Source organism: Lutjanus erythropterus, chromosome 16 (genome assembly GCF_056507025.1).
Source record: "Lutjanus erythropterus isolate fLutEry1 chromosome 16, fLutEry1.hap2, whole genome shotgun sequence".
NCBI classification, from domain to species: Eukaryota; Metazoa; Chordata; class Actinopteri; order Lutjaniformes; family Lutjanidae; genus Lutjanus; species Lutjanus erythropterus.
Window position 1 is genome coordinate 35,296,968 of NC_139332.1, and position 18,987 is coordinate 35,315,954.

Sequence of the window (18,987 nt, forward strand, 5' to 3'; positions counted from 1 at the left end):
GAGATGCTCAACTAGTTTACTGATTTCATATTTTTATTTTTGTTTTGATGGGAGACCTTCTCCAGCTTCTGTTGCCGACTTCTATTTCATCATCCAGAACTTGACTGTCGCACGCAATCAGTGTCAGAGGTGCTGCTGAAATGAGGCAAGTCTCATCTCTCCATCGCCAGCGAGGAGTTTTCCTTTTGAAGGGAACTGGGATTGAAGCGTCCATCTGGAGTTTTTGTTCCCTCAGGAAACTCTTAGCGTTCAGCTTTAAGCATCGTCGCTGTTAAAGCCTCCAGAGATGTACTGAGGCAAAACAAACACATCCTTAGCACCTTTACTGTTCTAATGGCCATGAACAAATGTGTTTTTTGTGCCACATTGTGAGCAATCCCCTGTGAAAATCCAGCCTACAGTGTGAATTATTCATAGCTGCCAAGCATTGTTGATGGAGTACATTAACTGGGATTGTTATGAAGCTGATTTTGCTGACAGTAAAACCACAAAGGCAGATGGAGAAAGTAGCTGACTAGTGTCTTGGTGGTTTTCCAGAGGTGCTCTTTGATCTGTGAAAAGTTTTCACACCTTCTCTTACTCCTACCAACTCTCATCTTGTGTTTTGCTGCTTTGATCTATTGTTTGGACTCCCCTCTGCTTTTCATCTTTCTGAATATTATGCAGAGATGTATGTGGGCCACTTGGCACTGTGGGGTTTAGGTATATTCACGCATTCGTTTTGGTTGTCATGTGTGGGTGAGTTTCTTAAGTTTTACACAAAGGGATGCATGCTCTGGAGACGGATTACAGCATAAAAACCAGCAAATCATTTGACCCTTGAGATTTTAAAGGTCCAGCGTGTAAGATTTATGAACATCTATTGGCAGAATACAGCATAAATGTGACATAAGCCTATTAATATACATAGGCCTTTGTCCTATGTGTACAGGAGTGGAAGTGAGCCATGCCATCCCAGCTGGGAACCCAGGCTGCTCCAGTCAGAAGACAGAAATGGATGAAATAAGACTCAGAACAGAACATCCATCACAAAATCCTGGATCAAGCTGCTGCACCTGACAAGCAGATCAGGGCAGTTTGATGTTCTGATGTCATTTTAAAAGTGACTGTTGAAAAGACCTAGTTCATACATTGTGTAGTCAAGGCCAGACAGAGGAGGGAAAGTAAGAGGTCAAAAGGGCATCTGAGAAGCAATTTGTTCAAATGGGGACAAGAGTTCACGCTTTGGACTGTGTGTCCTTGGTATTCCGGCTTCCTCCCACAGTCCAAAGACATGCATTAAATAGATTAATTGGTGACTCTAAATTGTCCATAGGTGTGAATGTGAGTGTCGGTGGTTTTCTGTCATTTTCTCGAGTAATCGATTAGTTGTTTGGTCTGTAAAATGTCTTATGTCTTATTTTTATAATTACACATTTACAGAATTTTCAATTGCATACATAATTTCCCACCTCACAGTGATCATCTGCTTGGTATCATCTCCACACTCCACAAAAAAAACAACATTTTGGTTGAAACTAATGTTTCTCCCCTTTTTTTTTTTTTTCAGTTTGTTACATCTTACAGGGATGTAACAATATATTGCATATCACATATTGCATATATGCATGTTTTTATTATTTTTAAATTACTGCTACATTGCTTTTTCTTTTGCAATCAAAAACACTTCATGCCAGTTTTTTACAGGGGTGCAAGAAAATATCAAGTATCACAATGTTATGTTTAGTGATACGGTATTGATTCTCAAAATGCTGTATTGTGAAATTTTGGTGCATGCAAAGATTTGTGGCAGTGGTTCAAAAAAGAGCTTCAGAGAAAAGTTCAAACCCTGCACACTATTTCCTAATCTCCTCACACCTGGTCAGTTTCTGCGTGAAGTGAATGTTGGAAGCAGCCGTCACCAGCTCCATCGTCTGAAAGGTGTCGTGGGACTCTTGTAAATTAAACCTCGCATTTTGGCTGACAGCTCTTTGAACTTCAATCTGTCAGATTTAAGTTGTCCCACATAAGCAGTCAACCCACCAAAGTGCAGATTTCCTTCAGAAGGTTTGGTCCCAACGATCCCAAAGGAAAATTATAATGATCAAAAGCTGATGGTTGATAAGAGAAGATGAAAGATTGTCAGGAGTTCAGATTCGGTTTGGATGGAACCTCGAGTTCCCGTGAGATTCTGAGATCAGGAAAATCTCAGATTCACCAAAGAGATAAAAGGATGGGTTCCCCCACAAACCTTGAAGATCCCTTTGAAGCATTTTTGATTTCATTTAACAGCCCTCTGATCTCAGCCTCAGCCTTGGATCTTTTCAGGAAAATCCTGAGAAAGATCTGCAGTTTGAAAAACACATTATTTCACATTTTACACAAAATATGCCACTGTGGAGTCCTTGCATTTCAAACTAGATTCATAAAAAAGGTGTTACAAAATCAATTTCCAAATTACTGTTGGAACACTAAAGAGTCAGTCACATCCTTCATTGAATGTGATGCTTTTTCTCTCTGTCACTCTGCGCGTTTCATCTGTGAACAGAACAAATTAAAGTGTTTCTCTCTTTGTGTTCCTGCAGCTGCGGCTCTTGGGAACCTGGTTTCAGATTTGGCAGGTCTCGGGTAAGCAGATTCATAAACTGTCCCTCAGGCCTCAGTTTTATTTTAGGGTTCAGCTTTATTTTGAGGCAGGCCTGTGAAGTCTATTGAAGACAGGAACAGTTCAAGGTACAGACGGTGTTGGCTGCATTTTTAAATTAGAAGAGTAAATGAAAGAACTGAGGTTTCATGTTTTTTTTGCTGTGTTTTCTCTTTTCTTTTTTCTCCCTGTAGTTTAAAATTTGATTTCCTCAGTTGCTTTTACTTTGTTTTTTTCTGTTTTATAATAGCTTTTATTTTCTTCCCAGGTTTGTGTTCATGTGCTTTGTCCTTTAATTTTTAGGAGAAACCAGTTTGTTTTACATCTTCAAGCAGAGGACATTTTTAAAATAAAATTTTTGATTAGGAAGGTTAGATGAAGCAAACGCATATTATTACAGACATGAGATATGTGATGGTAAATGATCAGTGTCAGTAAATATCCACGAGTATAATGACACAAATGTGTGTGCGTGTGTGTGTTTGTGTGCACAGACTTGCAGGTTATGTGGAGGCTCTGGCTTCCAAACTGGGGATGCAGGTTCCAGATCTGACGCCCAAACAGGTGGACATGTGGCAGACCAGGCTCAGCTCTCACATGGTGAGATTTTGATTTCTTTCAGGTTCTTTGATTTGATTCACAGTTACACAGCCAACCGTAAAGAGGTTTCACATGAAAGTGAAATTAATAGAGCGAGAAAGATGGGGAATGACATGCAACAAACAAAGACCCCCAGCTGACGTCAAATGGGCGATGTAGCTTTCCAAGGCACCCAGGGTGCTCTGATTTTGATATTCTTATAGTTTATCCAGTGGCGCTAAACTCATAACATTAAAGCCACTGTAAAACCAAATCTACAAATAAAAACAGAATGCAGTGATTTACAAAAACTTTTCAACTTGTAGTTCAGTTAAATGCAGAACAAAGACAAGATATTTAATGTGCAAACCAATGAAGTTTATTGTTTTTTGTAAATATACACCATTCTGAATTTGGTGGCTGCAACACATTTACAAAAAGTCGTGACAGGAGCAACAAAAGACTGTGAAAGTTGTGAAACGCTCCAAAAACACCTGTCTGGAACATTTTTGGTGCGTTATCAAGCACAAAATATGACAACAGAGACCAAACAGGACTGCTGAGCAGCTGAAGTCGTATATCAAGCAAGAATGAGAAAGAATTTCACTTTCAAAACTTCAAAAGTTAGTGTCCCCAGTCCACAAACACTGACTGAGTGTTGTTGAAAGAAAAGCTGCTGTATCACAGAGGTAAACAGGCTGCTGTCACGACAGAATGACTGTATTTACAGAATGATCATCAGTTTGAACATTAAATATCTTGTCTTTGTGCTGTATTTAACTGAATATAGGTTGAAAAGTATTTGCATATCATTGCATTCTGTTTGTAGATGATAGTAAGAATCTAAAAACTTCACTCCAGAGTTCTGCCAGGTGAAATTAGAAAATGTTTTAAAGTTTGGTGGCTTTGAAGAGAGCACAGATGGCAGTTTCAGTTCCCCATCAGAAAGGGCTGCCAAGCAGCAAAATAAAGTGATGAAAATATTCAAATTATAGTGTCCACTTAGACTTTAGGTAGCCAAAATACATTTTGCTGCTGACCCTGTCCACAGCCAGGACTCCTGGGGGAGATGTTGATTTGCTGCACCCACACACTCTCAACAGCAAAAATTAAATTCTTTAATAAGGTTTTCTAATAGTTATGAATGTTTTTTTTCTCTGAGATTCTTGTGGATGCTTAATGAGACACTCAACTTTGATATAATACATGTTACATGTCATCAAAATCATTCATCTTCCACATGCATGCATTCTTACAATTTAAAGTCAAATTCCCAGAGGCTTCAGAGTTAAACTATAGAAAACTGGAGCAGGAAGGAAAATCTGCAGCTGCTGGAGGAGGCACATCAGAGAAAACATAAAAACAAGAATCTACAGAAAAAAAGGATAGATTTGGGGGGGCTGCCAACAAAGTCACTGTCAGCTGTCTGCAGAAAGTAGTTTAAGATCAAATCTATCAAAACTTCATCAGGAGATGAGAGCTTAAACGGATGCAGCCCCTGCAACTGATGAGCTAAAACTACCCTGATCTGAAACATACATATTTCCTGTTTCTGTGTTGTGCTGTCTTTGAAAGACATGTCTCAGGGGACTCAGGGGTTTCTTCTGTGCAGCCATCACAGCCATCTAGACAACATCCTGCTCTGTACCAATCTAAAGGAAGTCATTCTTTTTTTCCAGAGTTGGATAACCAGTGAAGGATTTTTTACTTTTAGCATGATAAAATGATTTCTTCTTCTTCTCCTCCTGCAGGGTAAAGCCATCGGGGTGTCTATCGGCTGCATTTTGGGGATGTTCCCGCTGCTTTTTCTGGGCGATGATGACGAGAAGGAGAAAGAGGCAGAAGACTGCAGCGACACGGCGTCACACTCCTCCTAACAAGCTACACAACACTGTCACACCTACAGACTGGATACTGCTGATGTCAACTTTCAAAAGAAACAAGTATTTACCGTTGGTTGTTTCTCTGTCCTCCTGCTCAGGCAGCGTTCACACGTCTCTTAAACTTAACAGGCTGATGATGGTATTCAGCTGCATCACATCCTCTCTTTTAACCTCTGCTCTATCAAAACTTGCCGTCAGTTAAAAAATTGTCCAGGAACAAACAGGCACTGGAAGAATTTTATCAGCTCTGATTCTTTCAGTGCTCTACGTGTTTACTTCCAGTTTTACCTTTGTTATTTTTGACATTTTTTGATACCTCGCCTAACAGTAAGACAAATAGAGAACAGTCAAAGCTGGCAAACTGCCTCAGTAATGTCATCTACTTTATTTAGTGTTCCAGTGTTGGAGGTAACTTTTTGCTGTAATTTCACTACTTCTGGTGGTAAATAGATATGTAATTAATTTCTTTATAAACCTATAAATATGATGGGTTTTATCACTTCAATATTAAATTGAAAATCAAATTAAATCAAAAGGCAGAATCATTGATTCTCTCAGTAGGCAAGTTTTTTTTTTCTCCGCCCTCGCCTACTTGCGGCATCTGAGCGTGTACAAAGAAAAAAACAACACTGCAGATGAGACAGTGTGGCTCAGCAGTTGTCATGTCACACTTGGTATTAAATAGATTATTAATAAAGAAGAAATTGAAAATGTAAATGACATAAAAACAATAATCTGTCGATCATTACAAATCAAAACCTGATAGTCAAAGAATGGCTGACCCGTGCAAAATTAAAAAATGTTTAAATTGAAAAATTGAATTATGATAAAGTAAAAAAAAATAAAAGTCAGATTGAATCCTGGAGAACTGAGACACTCCTAATAAATATCCACAAAGGTTTTGTAGGATCAGCTGTCTGAATTTGGATATTTATTTGTCAGCGGGAAGGATGTTAACATTTTAAAAAGTTAATATCTCACCCGCAGATTCAGATGAACCTCACTGGTGCTTTCACTGTTCTTGCCTAAAAATCAGTATTTTCGATGTTTTGCCTTTTTAACCACATGTTGACTGTGTCTCAGTCTGGATGTTGATTAGAGGAGTCGATGGTGTTGAGGCTGAATCATTCTCTTCAGCGAGGCGATTTGGTCTTCAGTAGAAACCAATCTCGTATTTTCACCTGTTGTGAACGCTGCCTGAGACGCTGCCAGGACGTGAAGCGCTCTCCTGTCTCACCGCCTTCAGACCGCAGCTGTGATTTGGATTCTTCCTCTTGGCAAATGTCAGGCTGAGCTGCTGATTACAGGGTATTAAACATCCATCCCAAAAAATCCAATTTCACTGTTTGCCAGTTCCAGGTGAGACCGCTGGACGTTTCCCATCCTGACAGGAGGAACACAAACGGTACATACTGACCAACTGTTCAGACAGTCAGAGCAGTCTGAATGTTTTTTCTTTTTTAAACTCAAGTTAAATGAAAGCACATGAGTTATAATTGATCCGTTTCTTCAGCAGACACTTTATACATTTGAAGACTTCATCTTAAACACTATTTTGGGTCAAAAACAAAAGTTTGTCATGACTTCAGCTGAAACTGAGCAGACAAACATACAGTCGCTGCTCTGAGTATGAACAGTTTGGGTCAAAGCAAAGAACAAACCATGTAAATAAACAAAAAGAAAAGGAACAGTGTCCACTGCTACCTCGATGGGAATGTTTTAGGTGTTTTGCATGAAGAACTGATGTAGCTCTATAATCAGACTTTTTATTTCCACATCAGATGGTTTTTAAATATTATGGGAAATCCTTAAATGTTTTGTACGGGCTGATGAACGAGTGAATGAACACTATTTGGAAACTGAGATTTCAGTTTTAGGTTTTCCACTGATCTTTGCTCTCCGAGGTCTCTTTACTTTTATGTGTTTCTGTCTGCACCATCTTTTTTTCCTCCTTTCTTCTTCTCTCTCACAGAGACTCGACTTGGATCCAGTCGTGTGTGTAATAAGTTTTTTAGCTCCGTGTTTCATCAGACTTGAAGCTCCAGATGGTCGGTATTTGCCACACAAGACCGTGGAGCCCAAAACAGTTTTGACCATGAAGCGTTCACCTCAGTAGTTTTCAGTTCTCGCTGATCTCTGTGACTTAAACTTCTCCTCTTTCTTTCTCTGTGCTTTTCTCTCACGCACTCCAGTTTTTCAAGGTGCTTTTTATAACTGATTCATTTCACCTGTTGAGTCACTCGCTGCATCCAAAATCCAAAATCACTCCCTATTTACAGCGTATTTGAGTGTTTGAATTATGGCTAGAGCTAGCAACTGTCATTATAGACTAATCTGTTGTTTTTAGGATTAATCGATCAATTATTTATTCTATAAAGCGTTTGAAAACAAAAAAGAAATGCTCATCAAACTTCCCAGAGTGACCTCAGGTTAATTCTTCAAAGTATCCAAAAATGCTCCACTTCAAATGATCTAAAACAGTAAATTATCAACTCTCCATGTAACATTTTTGCACTTTGTAGTGCTCTGAAAAATTCCAACAATGCACCAAAAACTGTGGACTGCGCCTCTTTCTACAAGCAGTCCCCCAGAACAGTCCGTCACTTTTGATAGACAAATAAATGACAGCAGTACAACACTACTGCTCACCATAAACTGGGATTTTTGTCCTATTATTGGCCAATAAGTGAGAAAATTCTCTTATTGTTCTGGTGAGAGAATTACATGTATTGCAGTTTTTACAATTAGGGATCTGCATATCAGTTCAGATATGTAGCTTATTAACAGCAGGCATTCTCTCTGAAGGTTATATTGTCACACCAGAGTTTACAATGATTAAATCTATAGTTTCCTTGTGGAGGGTCAGTTAAAGTTTTCTAAACGTCAGTGTTGCTGATGCATCAACTGTTGCATGTAAAAAGTCAGCCTCTTCACATCTGTCAGTGCTAGGGGAATATTATCAGCTCTGGAATTCCATATCAGTGCATTTCTATTACAGAGTTAAAAGGTAATTCCACTATTTTTAAACTTTGTTCTTATTATTTTTAATATGTTTTCAGGTCTAAATAGGTACAAAAAGTTTCAGTAGTAATCTCTGAGGACGTGCAGATACCGCCACTCAAAGTGCTTGTTTTTGGCACTGACAGGCTCAGTGTGTGAGTTTTATGCTTCGATCAGACTGCAGGCATATCAAGTCTGTTTGTCAAATCACATCTTTAAGACACAGTGCTCACACTGTTATTAACAAGTGATCAGATCAGATTTGTGTCTCCAGACATCACCAACCTGTTCGCACAGGTTCCTGTGGTGATGACATACCATCAATAACTAGGTGGGTGGTAACGTGACTTTCCAACGTGGAAGCATGAGAAATGGAGATTCGTCATCCGTCAAGTCACAGTGCAGAACTTGTCAGCTCTGAGGTCTGATTCCACTCAGCTGCTCTGATGCACTCCTGTCACTCTGGATTTGGCGTCATTGTTGTGTTTGTTAACTTGTTGCATTTGATGCAAAAGACACTTTGATATGCAACTGGAGTAGCATGAGATGCATCCATATAAATCCTATTTGAATCAGATTTCAGACCACCTCCAAATGTGGCTTGGATCCAGATTTGCAATAATCACTTTTTTTTAATGTCCAAACTAGACCAGCAACTCCTGTTCTCTGAGGTAAAATTATTGTTTTTGTCAGTGGAGTCTGGTGATTATGAAGAGAGTGATACAACAGCTGTTTGAAAAAAGGACCTCACTCTTTAACAAACTGTCATGCTCTGTAGGGAACCTTTCATAAATGTAGCCAGATCCTTAGAATATCAATCTGAGCCTGTCTGTGACAAAAACAAGCACTCTTATTGGACATACTGACCCATAGTGACCCCTCCTAAGTCCCGCCCCTTTTTGCTCTGTACTTCGTCAGCAGCCCAGAAAACGTGGTACCTCTGGCAACTTTCTCCTTTTCCTACAAAAGCAACATATAACCACATATTAAATGAGCTCAAGTTAGCAAAATGCTAGCTAAGATAGCTCATGATTGATAGAAATAGATTAGCTAGCTATTTAGGCAGTGTTTTGCTAACATTAGCTTGTCGCTTGTAGAGGTTGTCCAACTACATCTTTTAACCATCTTCAGAATGTGTTTTTCCTTTCAACTTACACAAGGAGGCAGTTGATCAACATGAGCACAGATTGAAAAGGGGCGGGGCCTCAGAAGAGTCAGTTGACCTCAGTAGAAATGTCTTATTTGTAGGTTCTGACTGCTGGCTGAGGTAATCTACTGGACCTGTTCCAAAACTTTTTTGTGTTTGTTAGTCATTTAGACTTCAAAATATGTTAGGAAGAACAACCAGGGCCCAGGTTTAAAAACACTGGAATGACCCTTTAACTATTGAGCGTCTGTTATAAAGGGACTTGTGACTGAGGGAGTTAATCGTCTCCATTAATGTCACAACTTGTTTCTAATGTTTATTTCCTGCATATCATAGAATGAATGGAAGCAGAACGGAGTCATTTAAATGCCTCGAAAAGTTTGAAACTTGCCAAAACTTTGTGAAATCAGTAATAATGATTGATTTAGATGTTTTTAAATCCTGCTGTTATTTATCAGATTCTGATATTTGCTGCAGGGATGAGAAATGTTCGTCTTTAGAGAGACGGGGACGCTGAGCTCTAATCCCTCCACATCCTCCAATCAGACAGAATTAAAGGCTGGAAAAAGAAACCCTCTCTGAGTTCAGACCGACTGCTGACAGAAATGTTTGAACAATATTTTTAATGAGTGTTTGGACTCGTGTGCAGAAGATAGTTAAGTTTGTCGTTGGATTAAGTGTAAAAGCCTCGAGGGAATTTGTCTTTGTTTTCTTTTTGTCTCATTAGAGGAGAGATTTATTGTGGAGGAGCAATATCCCATCTGTCTGAACCGTGGTGAATTTGTCACTAATTAAGTAATAATTAATGCTGTTTTCAGGATGCTGTTTGTTACCATGGACAACCGTGTTTTTGTATCATCTCACGTTTGTGTATTTTTTTCTACGAGGATGGAGGTTTCCCTCGGGCCTGTGGGGTGAGCAGGTTTTTATGTTTTTATTTCTCTTCACTCTTGATGATATTTTGCATAATTTCATCCTCTGAAGAAGAAACAAATGAGAAGGGAAGAAATGTGTGAAAGCGTATGAACAAAAGTGTGTAATCTTTTGAGTGTGTCAGTTAGATGAATGCTGTGTCGTGCTGCCATCTCGTGGACGGTCTGGAACAGCAGCAGCAGCTGTTGTGCACTGATCAACATGTATGTACGTCCTATAAACGCAGTGATGTCGATGGATTGATTATGCAGAATGCATTTTGCAACCCAATGTGCAATTTAAACCAAGACAATAAATTTCTGGAGTGTTTACCTCTGACTCTGCCGCGCTCTGAAGCTTTTGTTTGTCTCCTCGCTGACAGCTGAAGTGTCCTCGAGAAAAGGCAGCGAGACTCCGGACCGAGGAAGACTGAGGTGGTTCAGAGCAGCTCAAAGGTCAGACTGTGTCAGTGCAGCAAACTACAGTCACATCCAGAACAAAATGAGCTTTCACTACATTTCAGAGGGAAATATTTTACTTTTTACTCCACTGTTTATACTTACAGTGGAATCATGTCATATCAGAAAACAGAGTCAATAATAAGGTTTTTCTTCAGAGTAAATCACATAATTCTCTGTGGGCTGGTATAGATTCATGACATTTTTGAAGTAGATGAGTTATAATATATGTATAGTACTTAGAGCTACAATGATTAAATAGATTATTCATCCATTATTAAATTAATTGCTAAATATTTTGATAATTTGTAATTGTTTAAAGAAAAAAGGTAAAAGTTCTCTGATTTCAGCTTCTTGAATGTGAATAGTTTCTGTAGTCTTTTCTGACAGCAAACTGAATATGTTGGAATTGTAGACAAAACAAGACATCTTTGGAAACACTGATCAACATTTTATGAACCAAACAACTAATCGATTAATCAGGAAAACATTTGTAACATCATCAATGAAAATAATCATTAGTTGTAGCCCTGGTTATAAGATATTTTCATATTATAACATACAAACTTATCAAGTTATAACAAGAAACCTTTGCTATAATAATATTTATCATTTTAATGTTGTAATGTGATAACTTCTGTTTTATTATGTCATTTTATAGCAAGTTATATACATACAAACTAATGTTACGACAGATGTGAATATTTCCTGGTTTCTTTAAATTTCTCTTGACAGTAAACTGAATATTTTTGGATTGTGAAAAATTGGAACTGTCCCTTTAAGTTTTCAACAACGTTAACAGACAATCAAAAATTCTTTCGCTGCAGTATCGAGCTTTCGTAATCTCTTTAACCAGTCATAAACTCATAGTCAAACTAAATGTTTCCCTCAACTTTGTAACTGAAAAATGAAACTCTGATCTAAAATATTAATCCGACGTATCAATAAGTTAGGGAGAAAAATCAAACCACAGGCGTCGTCAGTCATCAGATGCACATCGTTTGCTACGATTTTATTATTTAGCCAAAAACAGCTGGTATACATAGAAAAAAAGGAGACAGTTAGTATTCATGAAACATAACGTACAGATTCTCAAGAGCCGCAGTCGGCCCTGTAATAATAATAATAATAATAATAATAATAATAATAATAATAATAATAATAATAATGAGAATAATAATAAAACAAAAAACAACAACAGGTTGCCATGACTTCCAGTTCCACAGACTGGACTGTGTGTGTCACAGCTGTAGAGGAGTCTGATGCCCTCTGGGTAATGAAGTTTAACTTGTAAAGTATCCATCCTTCATGCTTAAAACCTGTTAATTATCTGATTTTAAAGTTTTACAGACAAATATGACTGAAATTAGACAACTGTTATGATGCGTTCAAGGCTGGTGGGAAGTTTCATCATCTGAGTTGACAGTTTAGTTTTACATTCATGTGCTGTTTTGATTAAAAAAACAAGCAAGAAAAACAAAACTTTTTTAGTATGTCAGATAAAAATTACAAAAAGTCACTTAATAATAAATCATGTCATTGATGTAGTTAGTGTTGATGATTCCCAAATTATTTGTTTGTAAGGAAAAAGGCTCAGATTGGTGAATATTTTAGCATATTTTAATATCTTATATCTCTGCTCCCTCAATGAAAAGTAATGCTATATTTTAAACCGTATCAGAAGCGGGTCAGGTCTTTCCAAAACCACGTCTCCCTGGTGTCTGATTTTAATTTTCCAACCTTTTGGTAATTAAGCAGACTCTAAAGAGCATCATGTGCACATGTTTAATTAAGAACATTTTTCATTCTTTGGGGCATTAATATGGCACTTCCTGCTTATTCTCAAATGATTTCCCCTAAATCCCCTCTGCCAACCAGGGCAAGTCGAGGCTGGTTATTGATTTTTGCTGCCAAACTCTCTGTGGCTCTCAGGTTTTGTCTCGGCTCAGCTGTGGGGAAACGCAGGTAATGAAATTTAGGAAATAAAAGCCCCGATCAGTCCCACACAGTACGATGGTAGAGGATGATAATCTGCTGGAGCACAGACGTTTCAGTCACTCAGTCACTTTTGTTGTGATTTATGGAAAACGAATGATCAGTCCTGCTGCCTGTGGTGGAAACAGTATTGTCAAATCTCACATTTCTACCATTTCTCAATATATACTGTTATTTTATCCACCCTACCTGACAGCATTTTTGGTTACCAGGGTTCAACTTTATGTTTATTTTTTTAGTCCACAAAACTCTGCTGGAGTTTCACAGGAAAACAGTGTTGCAGAATCTCCCAAACAATAGAAGTGAAGGGTGACCATTTTTCAAACATAAAGAAACAACAGAATAAAAACATAAAATGTCTCCATACTTCTCGTCTGGTGTAATCCAACACCGTTTTCCTGTGAAACTCCAGCAGTGTTTTGTGGACTAAAAAAAAACTAAACCTGACCTTCAATCAGCATGAGGGGAAGCAGATAATGACTGAATTCTCATTATCTAAAACCGAAAGATATTCATATATCTTTCGGTATATATATCTTATTCAAAGATATTCAAAGATATTCAATTTAAAATGATAATTAATGAAAAAAAGCGGTATTCATATTTTAAAGGATTAAAAAACAGCAATTTCTGCCATTTTGCATGAAAAATTACTTTGGCAATTAATCGATTATCAAAGGTTTATAGTTTAATTATTTTTTCCCCAACCGAGCAAGCCGGCAATCCTTAATTGTCGAGCTCTGCCTGCCATTCTGTAGGTTTCTGTATCCCATTTTCACACCTGAGTGACTGAAATGTCCAGTTTCCATAAGATGACCGCCAACAACCATGATACCGAGTCCAGTATGAGTCCAGGAACAAGGCTACTGTGGGAATATCGTCCTTGTTATTGTTAAAGTTAACATGTTATTTAAGTCCTTGTACCATTAATGATTATTTTCACTATTAAGGGAATCCTGAAAATACTGGAGTAAAATGCATGGAATATGTGTAATGGCCAGTAGAGGGAGCTATTACTGAAACCCCACAGGATACAGCATCCACAGAACAACTGACAGCAAAATAAAGGCAGAGAAAAAAAAATCTATTTTAGTGAAACATCTCATGAGTAATGTTGTCAAATTCCTGGATCAGTGAAACAGGGTTGAACCTTAGAAAACTGCTACAACTTTAGCTCCACAACAGGATTTTACTAAAAGAGTTTAATAGAAATTTCAAATTAGATCACAAAAGTTACAAAAACTCCAATGCACTCTGTTTTAAAATGATTCAAATGTCTTTAATGCACTGGGATGGTCGTGTTAGACTCTCGGCATCAAACCTTACATGACCACGCCGTGACAATAAAGACATTTTAATTGTTTTAAAAGAGAAGGCTTTGGGGATGTGGAGATTTTTACCTCAAACTCCCACCCAACATTTTTAAGATATTCCCCACTTTAAAAAATTTGAAGAAAAAAAAAGTGTAAAATCATTTGAGAATTAAGTGTCATTTTTATGTTGGAGAGAAAGTAGCTGCATCACATGACAGTTTCACTCAGGTTGATTATATTTAACTGTGAAATGCACATTTAAACAATTTCAGAAGTACAAAACCTTTGTGAGAGTAAAATACAATAAAAGACAGAAACCCAGGGCATCATTTAGAGTACAGTATATTGCAGGAAATTTGGCAACTTGTCTCAAATTAAAGGCTTAACGTTAAAAGACGGGGGACACACCGACAGCTCAGAGACAAAAATGGCCTCCACACACACTGAGGACCGGACACGTGATGACTCGAACCACCAGTAAAATGATAGATTTTCCGTTACTAATGAACGTGAATCCTGGTAATCAGTTGTGCGTCGGCGTCACTCAGATCTCGATAACACACAGTTACTGAGTCGTCACAGGCTCGAACATTCGGCTTCATACGCTTGTTACCGCGTCAGCTACACGAGTGTATTCGTTAACCTGCAGTGGAAAATGAGAACGGATATAAAACAGACAGGTTTCAGTCATCATACAGGGTGTCAAACTGCTGTCACACAACATATGAAACATTAATAAATCCCCGATTAGTGACGGGCAGCGTCCAAAATGCATTCTGGTCCAGCAGAGGCAGAACCAACTGAGGAAAAAAAACATTAGTTCCAGTAGAAAAAAGCAGACTATTAAACCTTTTGTTCAACTGAAAAAAGACATCATGCATATTAAATATATTTGTTAATATGTTTTATATGCTCAACAGGACAGATGGGAGTTTAGAAACGTGTAAAAACCACAAAGAAGAAAACATTTAGATGAATAAATACATAAATAATTTGACTTGTAATGGCACTCTATTAAAGGATTTAGTAGCAACAGGGAAGTTTTGTCTATTTCAGCTTGTTACGCTAATTACCCGCTAACACATTTTTAGCTCATTGGGCTATTTGACATTTAATAATTACAAGCTATTACAGGTTTATATATTTGTTGCAGTTGTACATGAATATCAGTGCACGGCAGGGTACGCTTTGTTCTGTTGTAACCGTCTATTTAACCAGTTTATTAGAGCATTTTCAGTTAAAAATCAGCGTCATCTGGCACCATAATGGAGGTCTGTGTAGCTAACAAATTCAGATTTGTTCATATGTTTTTGAAATTAGCTCATTAGCACATTAGCTAAAGCTGTCCAAATTAGATTAAACAAAATATTGATGTTTAGCTAATAATTAGCTTATAGATAAATATAAAAACTTTAAAATAAAGTCTCTCTACATAGTGGGGATTTGGCTCTCCAAAAGTGAGCTGAAATATTTTGTTGTAAGATTTCTGTAGAAATATTCAGTAATGTCTGAGAAGTCTGATCAATTAGATTTGTTCTTGTGTTACAATGCTGTTTTCTACAAAAAGCTGTACATTAGCTTCTGTCAAAAACAAAATAATATTGACATTTGCGAACACGATACGAAAATATAAAATTTGAACATTAAGTTTTCGTCTGCCCAGTGGAGATTATCTCACCAAAATCGAGCTGAAATATGTTGATGTAAAGTGTCCGTAGAAATATTCTGTAATGTTCTCAAACTAGCGTCTGCTACGTTTAAGCCAGTTTGGAATTAAAGCTACACTGACGTTTAGTGACAAATGTAAACTATACTGATCTTTAGCTAACAATTAGCAAGCTAACAACCTATGAAGACATCAAACAATAAACAATGTCTTTGATCTGATTTAATTTGATTTGTTGGATTTGGCTCTCCAACAGCTAGCTGGAATATATTGTTGTAAAGAGTCTGTTGAAATATCCAGTAAACAAACTGAAAACTCTGATAAATTAGTTTTGTTTCTGTGCTACAATGTAGCACACTTGTACCGGTGCCTTTCCGACTTCCTAAGTCCCGCCCCTGTTTGCTGTGTTCTCCATTAACAGTTGAGCAAATTGGTACTTCGGTCAACTTTCCTCTCTTCCTGTAAAGTTCTTTGAATTCTGTCGAGACAACAAAATTGTTAAACTACAGACCTCCAACATGGCCGCCAGACGCAGGTGTTAAAGCACCTGAAAAAGCCTCTAGATACTGGACAGTCGGCACACTGGCTTCACTACAACAGACCAACACTAATCCACATTACTTCAATCACTATCAAAGCTAAGGAGTAACACGGAACCTGTAGTGACGACCTCCTTTACTACCGTGGACCTGGAGGTGTCCGCTAACACACAGCGCACAGTTGCTGTATAGCTGGTAGATTTTGAGCAACATGTTAAAAGTTGAACAATGAACAGGGACAGAGAGGAGCTGCTGAACCTGGAGGCCAACAAACTCACAGATCAGGTCTGTCTGCAGTCGCACTAAACAAAAAAAATCTAACAGTTAACATTGACGAGTTTAGACTTTTGTCCATTTTACAGTTTTTGTCAAAACAGTCAAAGTGCTTTACAGAAAATAAATGCTGTAAAAAAACATTTTTAAAATTATAAATATCGCGTTACAAGATGTTTTTCAAGTTAAAACAAGATATTTTCATTTTATTACAACATACAAACTCCAAGAAATTTCTCTTGTTTTAACAATAATATACTGTTTGTAATGTTAAAACATGAAAAGTTTCTCATTTTAACATAAGTTTGTATGTATAGAACTTTCTGTTATAACGTGACATACTAAAACATAAGTTATCACTTTATAGTGTGAAACTTTTCACATTAAAACTTTAAAACAACAAATAATATCTTGTCATCTAACAAAAGTTTCTCGTTATCACGTGATAAGTTTGCGTGTTATAACATGAAAATATCTTCTTATAACCAGGGGCTGCAACTAACAATTATTTATATATATTATACATGTTTTCTTGATTAATCGATTAATTGTTTGATCCGTAAAATGTTGATTAGTGTTTCCAAAGCCCAAGATGTCTTGTTTTGGTCACAATTCCAACATATTCAGTTTGCTGTCAGAGACGACTAAAGAAACCAGAAAAGATTCACGTTTGAGAAACTGAAATCGGAGAATTTGGATGTTTTTTTTGTTTTTATTTTCATTTTTAAAAAAATCTTAAAACAATTGATCAATTATCGAAAGAGATGGCAGTTAATTTAATAGTCAATTAATTGTTTGCTTTAGTTCTTGCAATACATTTTTCATTTTGTAAGGTGAGACTGATACGTTTTTCTTTGACGCGACAGGCGGTTGTAACATCTAATACCTTTGATTTTCAGTTTAAAGAATCAGAGACAGGATGTTGTTTAGTGCAGCTGACAGCAGACTTCCTCTCCTGAGTTGTCGGCAGTTCCAGATCCGCGACTTTTGACACTGTTAAAATCCACCGCTGGGATATTCTGGGGTCTAATAATAATATAATTCAAAAGCCAAACTGATCGTTTATACTGGGGCAAACTTTCCGAACATGCAGGTCATTATCTACTGTACGTGGTATTAATATCTGTAACAAGTAAAAATCATTAGTTGTGCATGTTTACACGGCACTCTTCAGGATGCTACGCTACATATACAAATACTCTTTCAGTTTGTGTAGAAGCTCCGGTTTTCTTTCAGTCCGTCTTTGTTCTCGATCGAACAAACACCATCTGTGTTTTTACAGAAACAAAAATATCCAGCATAATTTCAATTAAATATTAAGTTAAATTGAGCACGCAGGCTTTTTGGCACCTTTAGTGGAAATGGGAAACTACAGGGATGAAAAAAAAAACGTACAAACACATCAAAATATAAATATGTACATACAAATAATGATTTGATCTTCACTCCTTCCAGGTCACCTTTATCTCTTCCAGAATATTTTTTTCAAACCCAACATCATCTGATGTCTCTTAATCCAAATACTACACGCAGTAACATTTACTCAACGTTTAATTTAAGTCATTTCTGCTACAAGAAGAAGCTCGTACAACCTCGACACAGGTGTGCTTTCACACCTCTCTTAAACACTCATTCTTGAGAAGTGGGACAAAACTGTATTTTAGGTGGTTTTAATCCTAAATTCTCAATTAAATTTGGAAAATATATTTTAAAACATAATTTAAAAGTCAGGAATTAATAGAACAAAGCTGTGCGATTTAAATTCTGTTATATTTTATTCATCTGACCTAATTTAAACCGTATTTCACGTTGAATATTGAGAAAGTTTGAGTAAACACATTATTATCACGTCAAGATACAAGTTTAACAATTCATTATTCGCACTTAATGTTTTACGTTTGTTGTTTTCAAAATTAACATTGCCAAATGCTCCCACTATTACCCAGCTGTCCAACTGGGATGAGTTGTAATAACTGCATGCATGTGTTGACAGATATGCATGTTTACAAGCTTTACTTGCGTAGATAGATTATAAATTTGTATGTTTACATAGAATTACACTGTTTATGAAGTAAAAAAAAAAATAGCTTATATATGGAAATACTTCACTTAATCTTAGTCTCTTGTGTCGATCAGGGTTGGTTAAAGATTTGGGCGGACTACAGAAGATTTTTCAGATTTCAAATTTGGCCGCAGCATTTTAAAGGTCTGGAAAAGGTTGTTCAAAGACTATTTTAAATTGTTTGAAGCTTTGAACTCTTGTCTGGGACAAAGTGTTTGCTGGCACAGAGCAAGTTTAGAAATAAAAAAAATAACTAAAACTTTAAGAAACAACATATTACGTATATATTAATCCTTAAGGAGAAAATTAGTGTTCAATAATTTTAAAGTTTTTTTTTTGTGGACTTGATTTGTCCCAGTTCTCACGAATGAGTGTTGTATACTAAAGTTGCCCAGGGGAAATGATCTCAGCATCAGTGTTCGCAGTGGTCACCCTCAGAGGGGAACTAAACTGGAACTAGTCAAGTGAAAATACTGATTTTTACAACTTGCAAGAGGCTGCAGGTTTCTTGTCAAAGAGAGAAGTGCTTCAGTCATT

At 37.1% G+C, this 18,987-nt stretch overlaps 1 protein-coding gene across 1 annotated transcript in view; it reads left to right on the forward strand.

Annotated features, from left to right (window-relative positions):
* The window catches only part of tmem65 (transmembrane protein 65), a 42,098-nt gene extending 36,606 nt beyond the window's left edge, over window positions 1-5,492 (forward strand). Inside the window, exons 5-7 of the mRNA XM_084738895.1 lie at window positions 2,565-2,607; window positions 3,118-3,223; window positions 4,954-5,492. Of these exons, the coding sequence (XP_084595021.1) occupies window positions 2,565-2,607; window positions 3,118-3,223; window positions 4,954-5,079 (275 nt within the window). The 3' untranslated portion in view covers window positions 5,080-5,492. The remainder of the gene's footprint in view (window positions 1-2,564; window positions 2,608-3,117; window positions 3,224-4,953) is intronic.
* The last annotated feature ends 13,495 nt before the right edge of the window (window positions 5,493-18,987 follow it).